General features: G+C 46.8%; 1 protein-coding gene across 1 annotated transcript in view; it reads right to left on the bottom strand.

Moving 5' to 3' along the window:
* LOC140425024 (retinol dehydrogenase 12-like) overlaps positions 1 to 24,896 on the bottom strand; it is a 47,466-nt gene that overhangs the window by 10,725 nt on the left and 11,845 nt on the right. Inside the window, exons 2-4 of the mRNA XM_072508803.1 lie at positions 20,008 to 20,117; positions 8,138 to 8,293; positions 949 to 1,053 (exon numbers count right to left, since the gene is read on the bottom strand). Coding sequence (XP_072364904.1) covers positions 949 to 1,053; positions 8,138 to 8,293; positions 20,008 to 20,117 — 371 coding nt within the window. The remainder of the gene's footprint in view (positions 1 to 948; positions 1,054 to 8,137; positions 8,294 to 20,007; positions 20,118 to 24,896) is intronic.

Raw genomic sequence — 24,896 nt, 5'->3', positions numbered from 1 at the left:
GGAATGCTTAAGAGACCAAAATTAGATGAGTGCAGATGGCTCGGAGGTTTTGGGCTGGGAGAGATTACAAAGATGTGGGTGGGGGAGGGGTCCTAGCCACGAAGGGATTTGAAAACAAGGATGAGAATTTTTTAATTAAACGTGTTGTTCGTCTGGGAGTCATGTCGGTCAGCGAATCTTGAGGTGATGACTGAATGGGACTTGGTGCAAGTAAAGGTATGGATGACAAGCTTATGAAAGTAAAATGTGAGACCAGCCAGGAGTGCATTGGAGCACTCAAGTCAAGAAGCAAGAAGCCACAAAGGCATGGATGAAGGCTTCTGCAGCAGATGAGCCGAGGCAGGGGCAGAGTTGGGTAATATTACAAATTCATGTTGCCGTTTGGAGCTTTGATGGTCTCTCTTTTATCCCTCTCCTTCAACGGAAACCTCTCAGCACTTCGAGTCTAGTACTTTTTTTTTTTTAAATACAGAAAGGTCTTTCCCTTTCCCTTCCACCCCTAATTTTCATAGAATTTACAGTGCAGGAGGCCATTCAGCCCATCAAGTTTGCACCGGCCCCTGTAAATAGCACCCTACTTAAGCCCACACCTCCACCCCTCCACCCCCCCACCACTCTGTTCAAGAGAAATTTTGAGTGATCAAGATTGTTTAAACTCTGCTACAAACACCAAAACCTAAACATTTTTTTGTACACCATTCAGGCTTTGCCACAACTTCCTCTTCCCAAAATGCAGCATCTGGTACTCATTCACTGGCAGAGTTCATAACACTAAAATGGCCCATCATAAAACTGCAAATTCAAATAAGAACTGTGATGAGGGAGATTTAAAAATGGAGAAAATTACAAAAAAGCAAAAAAAGGTTGAAAAGACATCTGAACAGCATTTATTTGATTTATCATAGAGTGCTTTCGAAAACCAGTATTATTTTCTATGTTTAGACGCACCTAAATGGTTGACCCCAAACTGCAGTTCAAACCCATCTGCTGTCTTGGAATAAGGACACATCATTACTCCAGCATTGTTGATCAGAATGTGAAGCTGCTGATATTCTGAAGAAAAAAAATCTAGTTAGAAGGCACAGTGATATCTGGCAGAATTTTAGCTCAATTTACAACCCTATTACCTCTTGTTGTTTAAACAATGCATAAGTATCAGAGAATCCAACAGTGCAGAAGAAGGCCATTCAGCCCATTGGATCTGCACCAACCCTCCGAAAGAGGACCCTACCTAGGCCCACACCCCCACTCTATCCCTGCAACCGAAACCCCACCCAACCATTGTGTGGTGTTGGGTGCTCTGGTGCACAGATGAGCCAACACAGTTGTATGTGGTACAACTCTATTTTATTATAACTCTTATAATACAGTTCGTTCTGGATACTCTGCACGTGCTGTCTCCCTGAGTGTGTTTGGCAATAGATGTGTCCTGGTTCTCCTCTGCAGCTAATACTGACCACCAGGGGTCGTGTCTGTGCTTTTATATCTTTCTGTCATTGGTTGTGGTGTTGTGTGTTCTGATTTGTCTGTTGGTGTGTCTATCATGATGTGTGTGTTTGAATATCATGACATCCCCCCTTTTTACAAAGACAAGTGCCTACGTGGTTATAAATATAATTGTGTCGTGAGTGCATCTAAGAGTGTGCGTTTGTGTTGTGTACAGCGTGTGTTTATGACGTAACTATTTACATGGGGCGATGTCGGGTGCGTCACACTAACAAGGTTGTACCATAACAAAACTTGGATGCGAGAGAAAAAAAAAACTTGAACATTGGTCCGGTCAGACGATATCTGGAACAATAAACAACAACAGGTTATAATACAGAAGTGTTTGACTTTTTGAACGTATGAACAGCGTTATAAGTCCAGTCTAATGGGTGACCGCCTCAAGAATGGGCTGGTCCTCAAGCCGGTTCAGCTGTGGAGATTTGGGGTCACACTGGTTCACCTTGGACTGTTGGAGGTGATGCTGTTGCCGAAGTCTCTACTTTACCATTTGTTGTACTTCGTGCAGTGCTTGGTTTTTTCATTCGTGCAAATATAACATTCAACATCTTTGTTAGTGGTGCCCTGGCTGTGGTTTGGTTCTGGTGGCGATGGAAGGGGCATGATCCGTGGCATCTCCACGAAGTCATCCTTGGGAACCAGTGGAGGATCCGGCGTGTGCGTACGGTGCAGTTGCGAGCGTGGAAGGCGGCACAAAGCCCGCTGATTTCGCCTACGCACCAATCCATCCGCCTGCATGCCAGGAACAAGGTGGAGTCTGTTTTCTTTTTAGGTTTGTGGTGGACGGCATCTTGTAGCCGATGGGTCGTTGCCATCGAAGTAGCACCATCACTAATATCATGCAAGGCGATGACTGTGCCAGATGTGGAAGTTGGCCAAGACCGTGTACGCTGGTTCCGGCCACCTGCTGTGCCGGAAGGGCGACTCCGCAGAGAAACGTCGAAGCATGTCGCCTTGGAGAGAGAATTGTTGCTCGCATCAACGTCTGGCGATGGCGCGAGTTGGTGTGTCCATCTTGGACCGCCGGTGCTGGTTGCCACTGCCGACCCAGTGGGACTGCCACGCGATCCATTCCCTGTCGCCGTGGCATCCGCCGTCACCCTGAGCGTGCCATCACCGAGGCCGCGACACCGCCCGTCCGGAGCAAGGTCTGGCGTGCGCAAATCAGAGTCGGCGCTTGGCTGCTCCCCATCTGGAGTCCGGTCTGCCTTCCGTCGATGCCCCCCGTCCGGAGTCCCAACAGGTTCACTGGAGGCAGCCGAGATTCCCTGAAGCTGCACTTCTGGAGTCGGAACATGCAGGAATGCACCAACCAGTGGGTGGAAGCGGTGCGCCGCCACCGCAGTCGTCAGTGGTCCCACCGTGATCGTTGAGTGCCTCGGTACGCACTAGGCGAGGTCTGTCACCTTGCACCTTTTGCATGGGAAGTGGGATGCTGTCGTCACTCGTCTCACATCCCGTGGATAGATCGTCATTAGCAGCTTGCTGTTCACTAGGGTTGGGTAAATTGTCAGAGTTTTCATCTGGTGGTGCACACCATGTCGGTGGACTGTCATTGTCTTGCCATTGTCCTTCATTTGGGCTTTTCTTCTTTGGAACTTTAAATCTTCCCCCAGACATTGCAGAACCTTGTTTATTACCCCCAAATTCTCCCATATGTATGGTCTCGAATATAGGATCCACTGTTTCTATCGACATTGTACCATTTTCCAAAGAACATTCCGTTTCACTTTTCTTCTCAGGTACCTCATATGTAACTTTGTTTAATGTACATGCCTTCATGGTCTCTGGGTCTGATTTTGCTGGGACTGGCATGGTCACAGTCTCTCTTTTACTGTTCTCAATTGCCCACATTATACTCCCCATACATAACTGCTTAATCACTGGGGTTAGTGTGGTACAATGGATAATCGGGTCGACCTTATCTGCATCTTCACCATTAGTGGAAAGCACACTTGGTTCACTTGAAACTGCTGTGGGTTTTAAATTCGTTATCTGGCTACTCGATGTCGGTGTCCTCAGGATTCTTGCTCCAATGTTCTGCTCAATAATCAGTGGAGTGTGTATAGGTTCAATGCAATTAATGTTCCCCTCCAGGTTTGAAGAGTCATTACTGACTAACTGCTGGTCTCCGAAGTTGGGATTTTGCGGCATTGTGTTGAAGGGAGACATTTGTCCCTGCTGTAGATATGATTCAGGTTGTGTTATTTCCATTACCTGAGGATCAATGTCTTGTCCATTTTTTCGATCCGTACTAAAACACTGGCAATTCTCAGTCTGCTCCTTGCAAGTTAAACATTCAATTAATTTCGTTAGCAAATCCTCAGCATCCTTCTGTGGCCGTGCAGCATTATTAATCTCTGTTCGGCTACAATGATCCTGAAGGTCAGCGCATAAACCTTTTTTCTTCAGGCTTGGACGAGGCGATTCCTTTGGCTTGTCTTCAGTTGGGCTTGAACCGTCTTCAGCGCTGTGCCCTTTATTGTAGCATGAGAGACCGTCATGGTCATGCTGCTGTGTAGTGGAGCATGGTAGGCTGTTATAGCCTTCTTGCTGTTCACGGGAGCATGGCAGACTTGCATCGTCTGCCGCTGGTTGGTCAGGAGAGGTTGCTAGACCCTCATGGTCTTGTTCCTGCAAGGACTGCGCTATGGAGTCTTGCGTTCCTTCCATCGTGGAGTCCGTCCACGAGCTCTCTGTGGAGGCTTGTGACACTGGAGTCACTTCTTGTTCGTGCAAGGACTGCGCTCTGGAGTCTTGCGTTGCTTCTATCGTGGAGGCTGTCCACGAGCTCTCTGTGGAGGCTTGTGACACTGGAGTCACTTCTTGTCCGTGCAAGGACTGCGCTCTGGAGTCTTGAATTTCTGCAATTGTGGAGTCTGTCCACGAGCTTGCTGTGGAAGCTTGTGACACTGGAGTCACTTCTGGTTCATGCGAGGACTGCACTCTGGAGTCTTGCATGTCTTCTTTCATAGAGTCGGGAACGTTGAGCGGGACGTGGACCACGCTCTGTGTGGCAGCAGGGCACTCTCCGTGTGCTTGCACCGCTCCCTGTCTGTTAATGTCAGGCTGCAGCATCATCCGGTACTGATAAGTTGGAACGTCATATCTGCTGGATTGAAGATCCTCAAATCCGAAAAATGAATCCGCATCTGCGTCGGATTCAATGTGGGGGCCGCCAATGTGCAACACGAAAGGTTCGTCCGAGTCATAGTCATATAGGACCACGGAGCTATCATTGGGCTCGCGAGGTCCGGAAACACTGTAAAAATCGTCATCGAAGTATTCAAGGTCGGAATCATCGGCTTGTGCGTAGGTAACTGCTTGTCGGAGGGTTCTTCGGAGGTTAAATTCATCTCCTGGGTCAATTTGCGGCACTGTGCTGTCATTCCAGGTGAAGGAAGGTTGTTTTACAGCTTTAACAGATTTTTGTTTTTTTGATTTGGGACGTTTCCCTTTTAAATTGGATTTGGGACATTTCCCTTTTAAATTGGTGCAGTCTGGGGCCTCTGACATCCTGACGCTCGGTATGTAGCACGTAGGAAGCGACTGCGCATGTACAGATCGCTGTTCCTTTACCGATGGCAGTTTTCTTGACTGCGCATGCGCAGCATCTCGCGCATGCGCAAACGAAACTTCCGGTTCTGCGCACTTCTCGCGCAACTGTGCTAGCGTTATACCTTTAGCAAGATGGCCGCCGACCTCGCCCCAGCCTTTTCTCAGGCCCGGGATTTCGGGCTCCGGGATCCCAGCCACGAGGTGAGTACTGCAGCTTTTCTTACCTTTAAGTCCCCATTGGATTGCGTATTCTTCACAGTACTTGGAGAATTTGCCCAGGACTGCCTGGTAATCGTGCCTTTGCTGCCTCCTGAAGAACCTGAACCTTCTGAACATTGCTCTTGCCCTTGCACCGGCAACGGTGAGGAGAAATTCAATTTTTTCCTTATCATCCAGGTCCTTGAGTTCAGCTGCCGCCAGGAACAACTCGAACATTTGCCGGAATCGCCGCCAGTTTTCGTGGAGGTCGCCGTCGCACTGGAGCGCCTGCGGAACCGGGAGCTCGTACATCATGCCTGGGCACTGCTGGTTGTCTCTGTACACTGAGGTATGCCGGCAGGTATCGATCCACTCCTGTACCATGTGGTGTTGGGTGCTCTGGTGCACAGATGAGCCAACACAGTTGTATGTGGTACAACTCTATTTTATTATAACTCTTATAATACAGTTCGTTCTGGATACTCTGCACGTGCTGTCTCCCTGAGTGTGTTTGGCAATAGATGTGTCCTGGTTCTCCTCTGCAGCTAATACTGACCACCAGGGGTCGTGTCTGTGCTTTTATATCTTTCTGTCATTGGTTGTGGTGTTGTGTGTTCTGATTTGTCTGTTGGTGTGTCTATCATGATGTGTGTGTTTGAATATCATGACACATTGGACACTAAAGGAGAGTTTGGCATGGCCACTTCACCTACCCATCACATCTTTGGACTGAGAGAGAGAACCAGAGCACCCAAAGGAAACCCATGCAGACACAGGGAGAATGTGCAAACTCTACAGTGATCCGGAATTGAACCCGGATCCCTGGCGTTGTGAGGCAGCAGTGCTAACCATTGTGCCACCGTATCTCCCTGTATTTATAGTGGAAAAAGTTCTCAAAAGGCACAGGAAAATGTATTGTAGAATTATAATTGCTAAATATTGCCTGAAATAATGTTGGTGATGTCCTATACACCCATGCACAATTAAGTACAAAAGAGGGGATTTGGGTGAAAGATAATCAACCTGAAAGTTAAGTCTGTTTCTCCCTTCATAGATGCTGACAGATCTGCCAAACATTTCCAGCACTTTGTTTTCATTACCGATTTCCAGCTTTTGTGGGAGATGACTTTAGTCGAGTTATTCTAACTCTTGTTTAGTGCGACATCATGTTGCTTATATAGCAATTGCTTGCAAAGGAATATATTCAAGCCGTAATTGTCTCATTGGGATTTCTAATAATGGATAATGCTAATGAAATATATAAAGATCTTACTGCACGGCAGCACAATTGCTTTACAGCTCCAGGGTCCCAGGTTCGATTTCCCGCTGGGTCACTGTCTGTGCGGAGTCTGCACGTTCTCCCAGTGTCTGCGTGGGTTTTCTCCGGGTGCTCCGGTTTCCTCCCACAGTCCAACGATGTGCAGGTTACGTGTATTGGCCATGATAAATTACACTGTCCAAAAAAGGTTAGGTGGGGTTACGGGGATAGGGTGGAGGTGTGGGCTTAGGTAGGGTGCTCTTTCCCAGGACCGCTGCAGACTCAATAGGCCAAATGGTCACCTTCTGCACTGTAAATTCCACTTCCAAAGCCTTCCCAAGGATTTGATTGTCAATAGGGAATCCCACCACAAACTGAAAGTGATTTATTTTCCCCCTTACCATGTTGGTAATGCATTTTACAGTTATACACAATGAACTAACATGGAATATTCCAATACTAGGGATGCTGGAAGGGAAAACAAATAAAAAAGGAATAATGCGAGAAACGTTCAGCATCTGTGAAACAGAATTAACAAAAAGTACTGGAAGAGCACTTGTAATGTCATAGCAATCAAGACTATGGGCCAAGTGCTGGGGGTGGGAATAGAATCATAGAATTTACAATGCAGAAGGAAGCCATTTGGCCAATTGAGTCTGCACAGCCCTTGGAAAGAGCACCCTACTTAAGCTCCCGCCTCCACCCAGTCGCCATAACGCACCTAACCTTTTGGACACTAAGGGGCAATTTAGCATGGCCAATCCACCCAACCTGCACATCTTTGGACTGAGAGAGGAAACCCACACGGACAAGGGGAGAACATACAAACTCCACACAGACAGTCACCCAAGGCCAGAATTGAGCCTGGGTCCCTGGACACACACATATAAAACTATTTTTGTTATTCTCGAGTGTTTTTTGCACCAGTCTAACACATTAAAATGCCTCACTATTGTTGAAATGAGTCACAGTATGTCATTGGAAATTGGATTTACTGACTGGTTGCTTTCTTCCTGTGCTTTCCCTGGTCAACATCAGCCAGTGGTCAGAGCATGGGGGAGGGCCTCCACTGTCGGGTAGAATCTGCTGGGAGTTTGACACTGATCCATTAGAGGCCCTGCTGGTTAAGTTTGAAATTACGTTTGCAGGTTGTCTTGTGAAAAGGCCACCTCTCCACCTTCCGCTCCATAGTTGACACTCACTTGCCTGCCACAACCACATCCACCCAACTGCAGTTGTTCAAGTCCCAAACTCCACTAAAGTTGAGAGGTTGGTATTTCCTTTACTGCCACCCGTTGGTTAGATTGTTGATCTGGACAGTAGTTAGGTGGATCTCAGTGATATGGCCACATTTAAATATATTCAGAAATATATTTAAATGTGGCCATATCACGGAGATCCACGGGGCCTCCATGTCCAATTATGACTTTGCCCACACCCTTGCCACAAATATCCAGATATACAAGGACCCCCATCCACAACACCATAAAAAAAAAGAACTGATTGAATAGTTTAAGTGTGCACGTTTGTGAACTGGAATTTCTGGGCAATTTTTATCAAATGACAGACCAGAATAAAATGAGAATGTATTACAGTTAGAAACAAAGAACAACATACCTTCATGGACTTGTTGAGCAAACTCCCTAATAGATTTGGTATCCGCTAAATCCAACCTCTTCACAATTAAAAGACTATTTCCTGTTTCCTCTATTATCTCTTTAGCTGCAGCTTCACCTTTTTCTACATCTCTGCATGCCATTATAACCAGGGCTCCTATGTGTAAAAGAAAATAGTAAGAGGACAACGGTTAGAAAGGCAAAGAAACAAATAACAGACAGTGAACTTTTGCTCGAGACTCCTACAGATATTAATTGTCATGTTGCAGTGAAAATGTATCCATGAAAATATTGAATCCAATATTTCGTTAAAGCATCAAAGTAGTACAAAAAAATACTTCAAATTAAAAACAAACAAAAATAAGGTCCTATCATTAATCTCTTAGAAAAATTGATATGTAGTGCTAATATCGCTGGACTAGTAATAATCCACAGGCCAATGCTCTGGGGACATGGGTTCAAATCCCACCATGGCAACGGGGTGATTAATTTTTTTTTTTTTTTTTTTTTCAATAAACTGGAATTGGAAAGTGAGTTCCAGTAATGGTTACCATGAAACAGTCATCAATTATCATAAAATCTCATTGTCTCACAGATGCCCTTCAGGGAAAAAAAATCTGCCATCCTTGCCTGATCTAGCTTACATGTGACTCCAGACCCACTGCAATGTGGTTAGTTCAAAAACAATTAGAGATGGGCAGGAAATGTTGGCATTGCCAGAGAGACTTGTATCCCATGAAGGAAACCAAAATGGGTGTGATTTTAATTCTCCTCACCTGGCAGAAACCAGTTTGGCACTCTTTTCCTGTCCCAATCCTAATGTGGCAATTTAACCAGAAACATGAGCAAGCAAGCACAAAACCTGCCCCAACAGCAGCCATGACCAGAAGAGTACGAGGTAAATGGGCTGGAGATCACCACTAGGATCTGGGGTTTGGGTGGTGACAGCGTTTGTGGACAATGTGTTGAAATTAACTGCGGCAATGCAGCAGTAGTAAGGATTGTGGGATGGGCAACACGGTAGCATAGTGGTTAGCACAGCTGCTTCACAGTTCCAGGGTCCCAGGTTCAATTCCTGGCTGGGTCACTGTCTGTGCGGAGTCTGCACCTTCTCCCAGTGTCTGCGTGGGTTTCCTCCGGGTGCTCCGGTTTCCTCCCATAGTCCAAAGATGTGCAGGTTAGGTGGATTGGCATGCTAAAATGCCCTTCGTACCCAAAGAATGTTAAGTGGGGGTTACTGGGTCACGGGGATAGGGTAGATACGTGGGCTTCAGTAGGGTGCTCTTTGTAAGAGCCGGTGCAGACTCGATGGGCCGAATGGCCTCCTTCTGCACTGTAAATTCTATGATAATTCTATGAATTAACACAGGGATAGAACATAAATTCCACAAGGAGTCCACGCATTAGAAACAGTGCAGTAAAAGATTACTAAATTAATACCTAGCTTATGACATGGAGCCAATTTACACCCGAACCCAGAACTACCAATATGCCAGAAATGGCTCCATGGAAGACCATGCTGATGACTGCCTGGGACCTGTCGAGATGGTAACTTGGGGCAATACATACTGTTGATTGCACCGATTTACCCAAGAGTCATTTTAATGTGGTGTAGAGCTGTGCTCCAGAGATGGCTTTACGTAAATTAGGTGTAGTGTCACTCCAGGACTCCCCACTCACTTCGTTAGTGGATTCATGCTGGAGTTGGGTCAGGAAGGTCCTCAAGTTCCAGCATAAAAATGTACGGCTACAGTTTTAAACAGGGTCATTAAGCTACTACTCCATATGGTCTAGGCCATTAACTCAATACAAATTCCAAAATTACATGATCATCAATCACCAGTTTTAAGAAAAACATAAATAAACAGGCTTTAAAAAATTTGAACAGTTTTTTTAAAAAATGCTGGCGATTTAATCAAACACAGAATTTCATAGCAGCACACCATTTCAGGAGATGTCAACCTTGACTGAGTGATAGCACTTCATCTCTGAGCAAATCCCATTCAAGAGACTACATCACCTAAGTTGGCGCTTCGCTGCAGTTCTGAGGACGTGGTGCACTGTTGTAAGGGACGGTAAACAAAGGCCCCATCTGCACTCTGGAGCTTGACCAATGTGATATAAAATAACTGTTTTAGAGATATTAGTTACTGTAATGTAGAGATAGGCCAGTCTCATTCTGGTGAGTTCACAGACAAAGGATTTCAGAACGCAGGGCAAAGCAAGGGGGTGGAGTGTCCAGAAAAGGATGCTGGGTCATAGGGGGCCAGAGGAAGGCATTGGAAGTGAGCCAATTAGGATGTATGGCCAGGTCAGGAGGGGTATAGGATGACCTATGGGAATCGTGTATGTGAAACCTGATGCCATTTGAATGTATTTGCAGAAATCCCTTTGTCGCCTTCTTCATTCGTTTTCCAAGGGTCTAGGAGACTAGTTCTGTGTCCTGTGCCTCTGTGAAATGAATCAGGCTTGCAAGTCAAATAAAATAACTAATGCTGTACCTGCAAATCCATCTCGACTTTTATTGAGGCCAGACTGACGGGTAAAGAAAATTGTGTTTTGTCAAGCTCGATCTATAATAAAAACCCCATGGCACTTTTCAAAGAAGAACATGAATTCTACCAATGTTCTGAGAGATATTTATTCCTTAGCCAACATCACTACAACTAAATATCTGGTCGCAATCCCATTGCAATTGGTGCGATTGTGGGGTATTCAATTTGGTTCTTGCATTTCCCATGGTTGCACAGTGGGTAGCACTGCTGCCTAACAGCGCCAGAGACTCGGGTTCAATTCATGGCTAGGGTGGCTGTGTGGAGTTTGCACATTCTCCGTGTGGATTTCCTCTGGGTGCTCTTGTTCCTCCCAGAGTCCATAACTGCGCAGGTTAGGTGAGGAGTGGGCTTAGGTAAAGTGCTCTTTCAGAGAGTAGTTGCAGATTTGATGGGGCGAATGGCCGTCTTCAATATAGGAATTCTAAGGAACAGTATCTTTCAAATGTGCTCTGGGACATCTTGACGGGAGGAATCTGTCAGATGATGAGTAGGCGAGAGATCTGCGGTGCCTTTTGTAAGGAAGGCTCGCAAAACTCACATCAATCAGGCGATGATGGGACCAATGGCAGGTTTTCCCCTGTACTCAGGACCCTCCACCATGGGGTCCCATCTACTGAACGGTCAGCTCTTATGCTTAGCAGTGTCACTGGTGGCCACAGCTGCTGCCAGAAGCACAGTTCCCAAGATTGTGGAGGACCCAGGCGACAAGAACAAAACGGTGAGGGTTGGGGGTGTGGATTCGCAGGGCAAGGAGACGACGAGATGGGGGGGGGGGGGGGGGGTTGGCTCTCAGCAGGTCACTAAATTCTGCGCCCCCTCCCCTCATGACAAGCACCCTGCACAGGTTCAACTGCCATGCGTGCTGCATTGGGCGTCACGGTAGCACAGCAGTTAGCACTGTTGCTTCACAGCGCCAGGATTCCAGGTTCGATACCCGGCTTAGGTCACTGTCTGCGGAGTCTGCACATCCTCCCGTGTCTGTGTGGGTTTCCTCCGGGTGCTCCAGTTTCCTCCCACAAGTCCCGGAAGACATGCTTGTTAGGTGAATTGGACATTCTGAATTCTCCCTCAGTGTACCCAAACAGGCGCTGGAATGGGGCGACTAGGGGATTTTCACAGTAACTTCATTGCAGTGTTAATGTAAACCTACGTGTGACACTAATAAAGATCATTATTATGATGACGACATGCCGTCCAACAGCTGCGTTCATCTGGTGGTGAAATGAGGCATTGTGGTCATTAATTGGCTACATAAGAACCTCAATTGGCAGCAGGGCTGGCAGTTTATCTATGGGGCCTTCCCGCCCAGAAAGTAATTCTGGTGAAGGCGGAAAGGTGGCAAGTTTCAAGTACATCAAGCTCGCTACCAGTGAGAGAAAATTCAACTAGTGGTTGGGAAACGTGGAAACAAAATGAAAGTTGGATTTTTTAAATGTTCTGCAAACTTTTTTTCCCTCATGTTCTGTAAACTTTGAAGACCTGAGTCAGAGAAGCCCTACTCTTTGATTTTGAGAATTGAATTGGTTCGGCTGCAACCAGTTCCTAGCACAACAATATGTGGAAGGTGATGGTTTAGCCAAGTAGTAAATGTTTCAGTGCTTACAAGCAATATTCAGACTAAAACAAAAACTTGCGCGCACTTCCTATTCTGTACAGTAGCATATGTACATCCAATTATCAAATGTGTAAAGAATAAATGAACTGAGAAGCCAGCACAACACCTGGGACAAGGCAATGCACATTGTACTGAACACAGCAGCAGCACTTCAGAGTGCAGTGTTAAAAGTGAAGTCATCAGTTGTTTGTCTCACATCTTCAATCACTGTGGTGGCTGCTAAGTGGTGTATGTTTCTTCGGAACATGAATTTAGACACTGGCACCTTTCACTTGTACATTTTGTGTTAAACCAAAACATCAACCCACTCAAGAGCATGGAAAACTGTGCATTAGTCCACAAATGACAGCTGTATGTGAGTCATTAACATTCAAGTGCCTGGTCAGAACACCTATCCATCATTGTTCAGCTGAAGCAATCTATTTCAATCAAATTTCTGTTACTTATCTTATCCCTTTGGCCCCCATGATGTCCTATAATGGCGACATAATTGGAATACATGGGATCAGATTCCATAAAGACTGAGAACACCATGCTCTCATCACTCCACCACTGCCTTCACCCCTCGATTGCCTTTCCTTGTCCGACAGAGCAGTGAATGAAGCAAAATTTTCCTCTAGTGGAACACTTGGAAAACTGAAAGCAGGGTGTGTTATTTCCTCTATAAACCCCAGATATCAGATGGACTATAGCCGTGAAGATACTCTTATAAAGTCAAGCCTTTCTTAAGGACACGGGGAATCCACACCGAGTAAAATAAGAAACAAAGTTTTATTTACACATATGATATGTACACTACCAGTTAGATCCCTGCTGGAGTCCTTCGGAGGTTGGTGTCTTATTGACCGACCTTTTATATATTGGTTAATCGAGATATCCCACACCGAGCGAGGGAGCTCATTACTCGCAAGGAGCACGGGGAAGACGAGCATTCCCACACCGTAGGTTCGTCTGAAGACCCCCTCGACATGCAATGAGGCAGAGGAGGAGCAGCAGGCAGAGGACGGATTCCTTTGGCTCCAGCAAGTCATCATGGAGCTGATGCATTGGATCCATCGCTGGTGAACGTCGTCTGCACAGGAACATTGTAGCCGACGATCTCAGAGGTCTGCGTCTCCATTTCAGAATCGGAAGACACAATGTCGGGCATGTCATTGTCGAGAAAGACCTGGGGCGTCATTCTCCGACCCCCCGCCGGGTTGGAGAATCGCCGGGGGGCTGCCGTGAATCCCGCCCCTGCCGGTTGCCAAAGTCTCCGGCACCGGATATTCGGCGGGGGCGGGAATCGGGCCGCGCCGGTTGGCGGGCCCCCCCACTCGATTCTCCGGCCCAGATGGGCTGAAGTCCCGCTGATAAATTGCCTGTCCCGCCGGCGTGGATTAAACCACCTTTTGAATGGCGGGACAAGGAGGCGTGGGCGGGCTCCGGGGTCCTGGGGGGGGGGGGGGGGGGGGGGGGGGGGGGGGGGGGGTCGCGGGGCGATCTGGCCCCGAGGGGTGCCCCACGGTGGCCAGGCCTGTACCGTGGGGGCACTCTTTCCCTTCCGCCTCCGCCACGGTCTCCACCATGGCGGAGGCGGAAGAGACTCCCTCCACTGCGCATGTGTGGGAAACTGTCAGCGGCCGCTGAAGCTCCCGCGCATGCACCGCCCGGGGATGTCATTTCCGCGCCAGCTGGCGGGGCAACAAAGGCCGTTTCTGCCAGCTGGCAGGGCGGAAATTCCTCCGGCGTCGGCCTAGCCCCTCAATGTTGGGGCTCGGCCCCCAAAGATGCGGAGCATTCCGCACCTTTGGGGCGGCACGATGCCCGTCTGATTGGCGCCGTTTTGGGCGCAAGTCGGCGGACATCGCGCCGTTTTGGGAGAATTTCACCCCAGAGGTTTCACAGCAGGCAGGTTCGGCAATGGAGCTGGAGGATCTAGGACAGGTTTCTTCAGGGGTACTTTGAGGGAGCAACCTCCATGAGCGAATGTGATTCAGGTGCCGTCTCATTATTTGCCCCAGACCCGAACTTGGTAAGAGACTGGTTCTGTTTGACGGACGACAATCCCAGAGAGCCTGCAAGCACGGTTATTGAAATTATGAATGAACACCATGTCGTCAGACACGAAGCATCGAAGAGGTCAACGTCGAACTGGCCAACGCCTTGCAAATCTGGATTACGGTGCAGCTTTGTACCAATGTACTGTAGAATCAAACTCCATTGTCCACAAAGATTACGAACTCTTAACATCTCAGCAAGGGCTAGCCCAGTTACAGCGTGCTCCTGTACGAGAATTAAAATCTCGCCAGTATCGTATCCATCGAGCCAGCCATCTGTTTCTCGAGTCCCCGTTTAACTCTCTGTACAGTCCTCGCTGCTGAACTATTCAATGCTGGATGGCATTGGGTGCTGCGGACACGGCGAATCCCATTGCTTTTCGGAAAAGCGGCAAATTCTTCACTCTTAAAAAGGAGGCCCCCTTATCGGTCATGAGCACATCAGAGATTCGGTGTGTGGAAAAAGAAATGCGCAATCGCTTGATGGTTGCCCGGGAAGTGATCAACGCCATTTTGTGGACCTCCAGCCACTTTGAGTGGGCATCCATCAGGATGAGAAACATCGAAACCGAGAATGGACCGGCAAGATCGGCGTGTACATGAGCCCAAGGGCACCCCAGCCACTCACAAGGGTATAAAAGGGTGCCACCACGCAAAGCTTTCTGGTGCTCCTGACAGTTGGAGCACTGCTTGGCCAACATCTCGATATCCATGTCCAAACCCGGCCACCAGACACAACTTCTCACCAGCATCTTCATTTTGGAGATCCAGGATGTCCATTGTGAAGGTTCTTCAACACTATTACCTGGCCTTTTGCTGGGACAACAGCCCTCGTGTCCCACAGGAGGATACCATCTTCCATGGTCAGCTGCAACAATTTTGAGGAGAAAATCTTCAACTCCCCTGCTGGCTGTCACTCCTGCCCACCATATAGCACCAGATGTCGGACATTGGCAAGTACAGAGTCGGTTTGCATCCAGTCACGAACACACGAAGCAAAGACGGGTAAGGAGTCCATAAAATTCAGGATGGTAATTACTTCATCCGCCATAGGGGGGCTTGTGGGTTCATAGAGTCCCTTGTGCATATTCATTGTGACGTATTTCCGGGAGGATCTATTGAGCTCTAGTTGTAGATAAGCGTTGCTAGAGTCCAATTTAGTGAATGTACAGCTACTTGCCAATTTGGCACACAAATCCTCGATGTGCGGTTAAGGTCCAATCTCAAAGCCGTGTTCACTGTCAATTTATAGTCTCCGCAGAGGTGGACTGTCTTATCTGGCTTCATTATGGGGACCATCAGCGTCACACAATCAGCAAAGCACACAGGTCGAATGATGCCCAAACTTCCTAAACGCTGAAATTCAGTCTCAAACTTCTCCACTATAGCTTAGGGAACCAGGCGAGCATGAATATTTTGGGGCTGGGCTTCTGGGTCCACCTGAGTTTTGGACACGGCCCCCTGAATGGTACCCAAACCAGACTGGAAAACATCCAGGAATTTGCTCAGTCCGTACACAGTCAGTCAGACCCCACTTGGAGATCCAAATGCAGCCAGTGTAGCCAATCGTGGCCCAACCCGCTAGGGCCGGTTCCTTGCGCAACAATGAGGGGAAGGCGCACTGACTGGCACCCATAAACCACAAGGGTGTGGGTGGACCCCACAATATTTAGTCATTCCCCTGTATGCCAAATGAGTCGGTGTCAACCAAAGTCAGAAACTGGGATTCTCCTAGCCGAAATGGCACATCGGCGCGGGGGCGGAGAATGAGGCCCCAAGTGCCGCGATCGGGTCCGCTGCCAGGACGCTATTCTCCGGTGACCAGAGAATCGGCATCAGTCGCGCGCGCAACATGGCAGAGCCACACAGCGGGCCGGCGCAGAAGGTAGGGCCCCTCCAGATTGCACGTGCCCGCCGATCATGGGCCTGGCCGTCGTGGAGCCCCCCCCCACCCACCCCCCAAGAGAGTGATTTCCCCCCCCCCCAGGACGGCCACCACAGCTACAATGCTAAGCTCCTGCCGGATAGAACCAGACGTGAATCAAGCCGCCGGGAACTTGGCTGGTCGACCGCAGATAATCGCCGAGGGGGCCTCTTTCAACGGCCCCCCGACCGGCGCCATGTCGACCGCGTGCACGACTGACGGCGATTCTTCCGCGCCAGCCCACTATGTGGCTCCATCATGATGCGCGCGCCGGAGCGGACCAGCGGCCAGCAGTGTAAGGCCGCATATGGCAGCTGGAGTAGCGTGGAGCACTCCGGCGCCATGCTGTGCCCCTGTGGGCTTCAGAATCGCTGGGCTAAGAGGTCCGTTGACGCCGGCGTGAAACTCTACAATGTTTTTAGCCGGCGTCAACACTTCGCCATGTTTCTGGAGAATCCCGGCCAAAGTAAGCACTCCTTTTTTGCCAAGATCACAAGTGCTCTGTGCCGCAACAGAAATGGCTGCTCCCACATCTAGCTCCATTTGGAGCATATGACCATTCACTTGTAATAGAAGAATAGGGGCCACATGGGGCACTACCAAACAGTTCAACTGCATCTCAGCCTCATCCTCTGCCTCTTCTGGGTCATCCAGATGCAAGACCTGGCACCAGTGCTGATGCCTACCTCGACCAGGGCACCTGGAGTTCTGACCCTCTTTGCTGCCTGCGGGTTCGCCTAGACCAGCATCCGCACGTTAGCCAGAATCATCTTTAGCTGGGACTGGTGACGTCACACGTCTCGGTAGCATTTAAATGTATGCAGTCCACAGGCCGTCAATATGATGACCATCTGGGCTGGTTCTTGGTGAAATTGTTGGCCCGGAAGAAATAACGCATTTGTTCAGCATATTGGTTCCAGTCTTCAACACCGGCGCCAAATGTATCTAACCACCCAAACAGAGGCATGATGAATCAAAGAAATCCAAACCTGGGTCCAGAAAATCAGGGAGGTGGCTCAGCTGAGTGGGTTGCAGTGTCAACAGCAAACCAGTTTACTGCTTGTCGCCTGTTTAATAAGGACATGGGAGTCCACACCAAGTAACCGAGTAAAATAAGAAACAAAGTTTTATTTATATGAACGATGTGCATTTCCCAGTAGATCCCGCCAGGCTCCTTCTGAAGTCAGTGCCTTACTGACCTTATTCACATGGGTTAAATGAGATACACCGCCCCTAGTGGGGGAGCTCGTACTTCGCAAGGAGCCCAGGGAAGACAAGTATTCCCACCCCGTAGGTTCCGTGAGGGATATTACATCTTTATTTTATTTTCTCCTTCAGAGGGCGCTTTCTTAATACCCACGTCTCTCACCGATGCTTCAGTGATTCCCCTCCAAATATCTTCATCCTAGGACTGATTTTTGTCTCATTACACTTATGAGAAGCGCTCTTTCGAGATGCTATTTTACATTAGATATGGTATTGTTACAATTCCCATGGGAATTCCTCCACCAAAAGAACCACATTTACTGAATAACCCCCCAAAAGAAAAAAATGACTGGATAAGATTTCATTTTTGCTAACTTTTACTTCAATAGAAATCACAATTAATCATAAACTGACATGGTCAATGCAAACTATAATTATAAATCTAATAACAAATTGAAAGATGTATCTTTGGAGTTACTAGGCAGTCCACGCTGCCTGTATGGCTCCTATTTTAACCTCACCGTTTCCAAGCTCAGATCTTTCTTAAGCCAAATTCCTTAAGCCCCTTTCCTTCAAGGACATAGTGACGCTACGCAGCCAGCAGTTCCTGTGTGAACAGTCAACTCTTCTTGTGCAATTTCCTACACAATGACACACTTAACTTCTGCAACTTTCTCAATTTTACAGATTCTGTCGGTCACATGGTATAGTTGATTCTAGCCATTCAATCACTTAGAAACTAAAGAAACAGCAGCACCAATTCTAAATGTGTTTTCCGACTACTCAAGAATCCAGCTCTTCTCTTTCCTCTTTGCTTTTGTCTGCCGTATAGCCGACATATTTTAAATTTTGTTTGTGATTCAAACCATCATTTTCAATCATTTAAAAAATAAATTACAGATTCCACAAATATTTTCTAGGTCACTACAGAAATGAAGTTGTTGTATTGCGGGTCTGATATAGATTTACATCTATTGTCGCATGTACCGAGGGAAAGTGAAAAGTATATTCCAGGCAGATAGTTCCATCACAAAAACATAGATCATATGATAAATACCCGTGGATACATAAAGATTGAGTGAAGTATACGGTATACAGTGCTACAACTACTCGGGCAGCATGGTAGCACAGTGGTTAGCACAGTTGCTTCACAGCTCCAGGGTCCCAGGTTCCATTCCTGGCTTGGGACACTGACTGTGCGGAGTCTGCACATTCTCCCAGTGTCTGCGTGGGTTTCCTCTGGATGCTCCGGTTTCCTCCCACAGTCCAAAGGTGTGCAAGTTAGGTGGATTAGCTATACTAAATTGCCCTTAGTGTCCAAAAACAGGTTAGTTGGGGTTACGGGGATAGGGTGGAGGTATGGGCTTGGATAGGGTTCTCTTTCCAAGGGCCGGTGCAGACTCGATGGGTCAAATGCCTCCTTCTGCACTGTAAATTCTATGATTTGTAAGGAAGATGCATAGAAAGATCAGTTCAATCCATAAGATCAGTTCAGACGTGAAGAGGGCCATTCAGGAGTCTGGTATCAGCGGGGAAGAAGCCGTTTTTGAATCTGTTGATGCGGGTTCTCATACTTTTGTATCTTGTGCCTGATGGAAGAGAGAATAGGCCGGGTGGGAGGGGTCTTTGATTATGCTACCATCTTTCCCAAGGCGATGGGATGTATAGACAGAGTCAATGGGTGGGAGACGGGTTCTAGTGAAGGACTGGGCTGTGTTCACGACTCTCTGTAGTGTCTTACGGTCTTGGGCCAAGCAGTTGTCATTCCAGGCTGTGAAGCAGCCAGGTGGGACACTTTCTATGGTACATGTACAGAAATTGGTAAGAATCATTGTGGACATGCCTGAATGTCCTTAATTTCCTGAGGAAGGATAGGCGCTGTTTGCTTTCTTGGTCGTAGCGTTGACATAGGTGGACCAGGACAGATTGTTGGTGATGTTTATCCTTAGGAATTTGAAGCTGTTAACCATCTCCACCACTGCCCCATCGATACAGACAGGGCCATGGATGACACTTCGCTGCCTGAAGTCGATGACCAGCTCCTTTGTTTTGTTGACATTGAAGGAGAGATTGTTGTCGTTGCACCATGTCACTAAGTTCTTAATCTCCCTCCCGTCCTCTTACTCATCGTTGTTTGAGATCCGGCCCACTACGGTCGTGTCATCATGGATGGAGTTGGAGCCGAGTTTTGCCACACGGTCATGTGTATAGGGAGTATAGTGGGGGATAAGCACGCAGCCTTGCGGGGCACAGGTATTGAGGACTTTCCCTGTTCCACCCAACTGTACTTTTTCCATCTTAAGACAGATTGAAACATCAAGTTAGTGAGGGAATTTATTCCCAACATCACCAAATTTAGTATTATCTCAGATGACTTTACTAATGTCACACTTCAGTGACAAAACGTTTGCTATCAATAATAAAAAGGAATAGCTGGCAAATGCTCCATTAAATCCCAGAAAATTCAATTCATAAAATCACGACCACCATCAGCAAATGTCAAGGCATTAAACTATAAACAAGTTAAGCTACCTCTTCTTGCCAGGTCTCTTGTCGTCTCTTTGCCAATTCCAGTGTTCGCGCCAGTTATTAATACAATTTTATTGTCCAGTCGGATTCCTGACAATATTGTTGCTCTTTTTCTGTTGAGAAACAAAAGTTCATAGAAAAATGTTAATTGTGATTCTGGTATTAGCTGTAGACTCCTGTATTAAAACAGATCCGAGATTTCATAATGCCTCCACATTTAGTATTCAGATGTGCACTTGCGATCCCAGGGCATTCTAGGCTTTGGGCCAAGTGCTGAAAAATGGGATTAGAATGTTTGAGTGGTTGTTTTTGACCAACGCAGACGCAATGGGCCGAAAGGCCTTTTCTGTGCAGGAATATTCTATGATTCTATTTCTGTAACCCCCTGCAGCCCTACAACCTTCCAAGAATGTGGTGTTGCTCCCTTGACACACCACCCCCATTGCCAGCAGAGCCTTCAGTGTCTAGGTTCCAAGTTCTGGAAATTCCCTTCTTGGACTCCTCATTCTTTTCACCTCACTCTCTCCTTGAAGACCAATTGTTTAGTCACCTGTTCTATCATCCCCCTCCTTTGGCTCAGTGTCAATTTTCATTTCATGCCTACAAGTCTGTTCAACTATCCAAGATGATCATGGCCGCTCTTTTACATCATTCCACTTTCCCATCCAATCTCCAATTTGTTCGATTCCCTCAATGCCCAAAAATCTTTTACCGGAAAGTTTTGAGTATATTCATCAACTAAGCAGCCACAGTTCTTCAGAGTAGGAGTTCCAAAGAATGAAAAACGTCACGGTACAAATCATAGACTACCTACAGTGCAGAAGGACGTCATTCGGCCCATTGAGCCTGCACCGAACCTCTGAAAGAGCACCCTACCCAGGCCCACTCCGCCACCCATCCCTGTAACCCCACAACCCCACCTAACCTTTGGACACCAAGGGCAATTAGGGATTTTCCAAAACAAGGCGGTAAACTTTTTGGACATACATCTTGTATGTCACAAGCTCAACCTGTATCTGAATTTTGCGGTCACTGAAAAATGAATAAGCATCCATAAAGTGGTATATATTTACCTCTTCTCAACATGGATCTCAAGACTGAATTGGATTCAAGCTGATGTTACCATCCACCCAAAACATATCTATTGGGAGCCGGTTTAGCTCAGTTGGCTGGACGGCTGTTTCATGATGCAGAGCAAGACCAGCACCGTGGGTTGAATTCCCGTATTGGTCAAGGTTATTCACGAAGGCGTCTCTTTTTTTTAAAAAAACAACTTTTGAGTACCCAATTAATTTTTTTCCAATTAAGGGACAATTTAGCATGACCAATCCACCTAACCTGCACATCTTTGGGTTATGGGGGTGAAACCCACGCAGACATGGGGAGAATGTACTCCACACGGATAGTGACCCAGGGCCGGGTCCTCAGTGTCGCAGTCCCAGTGCTAATCACTGCACACATGCTGCCCAAGGCACCCCCTTCTCAACCTTACCTCATCTGTGGTGTTCCTCGGGTTAAATCACCACTAGTCAATTCTCCCCTTCAAAGGGGAAAGCAGCCTATGGGACTATGGCGACAAAAAAAACCTATAACATAATAAAATGGCCCAAGGTGGGAAGAAACACATTCTTTCAAATCATTACTCACTTACAAAATTATGTCCTACTAAGCTGAAGAAAAGATACAGCATAAGCAATTAAAATGAAAATGTTTGTCTCCACGTGGTCCTATTGATAAGTTGAATGCCCTCCATGTGATTCAGATCCATAAAAACTAGGGTCAATCTGACAGCCGGTCACACACCTGAAAGGTTAAGTGTTCTCTTTCCACAGATGTTGTCAGACATGCTGAGTATTTCCAGCATTTACTGTTTTGATTTCAGATTTCTAGTGCTTTGCTTTAGTAAATCATTGCCTGTGTGGAATCCAGCCAGAGGGAAGATATCGAAAATAATTGTTGCCCAGTTAAAAGCATTCTGACAAACATAAGCACTTGATCAGATATTGTTCCCATCAATATTACATAAATGCACCGCTTCTGACACACAGCTTCATTTTTTGATTAGATGCAAGATGGAACTAAGACATTTTTTTGGAAGCATACAGTTACAGTCCTACAAAACAAAATGGTGCATTGAATTTAAGAGAAAACTGAAGGAATGAAGGAACTCACTAGATGAACCTTAAGTCACTTTGAATGGATGAGTAAATCCACATTTTATCATTAAGCAACCTAACATGCTTCCTCATACTGTGCAAAGCTAAAGAAGGAAAAGACAAAATGAACCCTTAGAAAGAAAACATTCACACCAAAGTGACTGTCACATCAGCACAATTAGTGCTTTTTGCAAAGAGAGAAATCTCTAGCATATTACTCGATGAAGAAGCGATCACAACACAGGTGGCGATCCTTTAACTATTACCTCTGCTTCTTATTCAAGGAGATACATTTTGTGACCTAGTTCATTGATTTCTACTTATTTCGCTGGAGTTTTGCTTACGTTGGAATTACTTACTTAGAAAGTGTGATCTCTTGTTTTAACTTTGGAAGAAGCCAATATTTAATTCAACAAAGCAGTACTACCTTTAAAATCAAGAAGCATATTTGGCTGGTAAAATCTCAGCACCAATGCATCTAAAAGATTAATTGTGTTTGAATTATTCTGTCTATGCGCTAATCAACAACAACTCTTATTTATACAACACCTTTATCATAATATAGGGCACGATTCAGCCACTGCATTGCGCCTGGGACCGAGTCAGGTGCGACAGATGGAACTTGGGAGAGCTCCAAATATGGACTCGCGTTGGGCTGATCGCAAGTCACCCGACTCACTACGTCTGGCATAATCTGGATCACCCCCTCGCTGGGCGTGATTCAGATAATGATATTCAAATAAACCTTTAGGCTCATTTAACTGCCCCAACACCACATTCACTTGACGCCCGGGAGTCAACAGCCATGTCTGCGAGGCCTCAACCGGGCAACGATGAGCACTGGTTTCCACAAGCGAAACCAGGCGGGATGGCACGTTGGGGGTGGATCTCGGGACAAGGCACTCCCCCTGACACCGGGGCAGTATTACCTGGGCACCTTGACAGTGCCACCCGGGCATCGCCAGTGTCAGGCTGGCAGTGCCAAGGTGCCTGGGTGTCAGGTTGGCACCACCAATGGTTAGGGCCTGGGGGTTCATGCCCATAAAAGGGAACAAGGCCACAGAAGGGTTGGGGTGGGGTGTAGAGATTGGGGTAGCCTTTCAAAATGTTGCCCGATCTGTGAGGATCTGGTCCTGCTGGCAAATTCAGTTCCCCAGTGCCGGAAAAATTTAAAAGTGTGGCCTTGACGGGGAGAAATACCCAGTGGCCCAAAAAAAGGCTAAGTGCCGCTGAATAGCTGTCTCAATCTCGGCATTGCAATCATCATGAAACATCCCGCCAAACGCATCTGAAACCGGACTTTGAAATTTTTCCGGTGAATTGCACCCAAAATATTCCAAGGCACTTTGAAACAAAATGACAAAGCTGTGAATAGGATATAGGGCAGATGACCAAAAGATTAGTCGAAGACGTGAGTTTTAAAGAGTGTTTAAAAGGAGGAAAAGGTGGTAGAGAATTTCAGGAGGGAATTCCAGAGCTTGGGACCTGGCAGGTGAAGGTACAACCACCAATGGTAAAGCAATTAAAAACAGGGATGCGCAAGAGGCTATGATCCAAGGAATGAAAATAGCTTGGAGGACTGGGGCTGAGGAGATTGCAGATAAAATCAGATGAGATGAAGTAATATCATATAACTGCTGTACCTCTCTTTGGAATAGAAGCTTTTGGTGACTTTATATTGCTAACTCCTGGGGATAACTTCTAGGACGTGTCTACAGCAAGATGTCAGCTTCTTTACTGTATTGCTTTAATTTAACCTAAGCTTGCGTACATTTTCAATGCAGGACTGATATACATAGACTTGGTTTATTTGAATGCGTAGTACAGGATTGCTCAACAAAAGATTTGCCAAAAGGATTCAACAGCTATTGTTAACAGTAAAGTACAATTGCAGTTTCTTCATAGTACATGCTACTCACGACACTGAACCTTTCTCTGAATGCCTGCTGGTCACACGGTTTACCTCCTGGCTATTTACCTGTTAGTATATTCTCTCTTATCACAATAATAAAAAATAATTGGATTTGGATTTAGTTTATTGTTAAGTGTACCGAGGTACAGTGAAAAGTATTGTTCCGAGTACATCCAGATGGATCATTCCATACATTAAAAAATACATAGGACATACATAAATATACGTAGTCACAGGCATCGGGTGAAGCATACAGGAGTGTAGTACTACTCAGTAGAAAAGATGTGTGAAGAGATCAGATCAATGCTTAAGAATCATTCAGAAGTCTGGTAACAATGGGGAAGCTGTTTTTGAACCTGTTAGTGCATGCTCTCAGACTTTAAAAAAATCTCCTGCCTGATGGAGGAGGTTGGAAGAGAGAATAACCTGGGTGGGAGGGGCCAGATTTTGCTGCTCACTTTCCCAAGGCAAAGGGAGGTGCAGACAGAGCCAATGGATGGGAGGCGGGTTCGCATGATGGACTAGGCTGTGTTCACGTCTCGCTGTTGCAAAATTCCCTCAGTTTCCTGAGGAGGTAGAGGTGCTGTTATGTTTTCTCAGTCATAGTGTCGACATGGGTGGACCAGGACAGATTGTTGGTGATGTGCACACTTAGGAATTTGAAGCTGTCAACCGTCTCCACCTCGTCACCATTGATGCAGACAAGCGTGTGTATGATACTTTGCTTCCTGAAGTCAGTGACCAGCTCCTTTTGCTGACATTGAGGGGAGAGATCGTTGTCACTGCAACACTCCACTAGGTTCGCTATCTCCCTCCTGTACTCT

The sequence above is a fragment of the Scyliorhinus torazame genome, chromosome 6, assembly GCF_047496885.1.
Source record: "Scyliorhinus torazame isolate Kashiwa2021f chromosome 6, sScyTor2.1, whole genome shotgun sequence".
NCBI classification, from domain to species: domain Eukaryota; kingdom Metazoa; phylum Chordata; class Chondrichthyes; order Carcharhiniformes; family Scyliorhinidae; genus Scyliorhinus; species Scyliorhinus torazame.
This window is presented reverse-complemented; position numbering and strand designations above follow the sequence as displayed.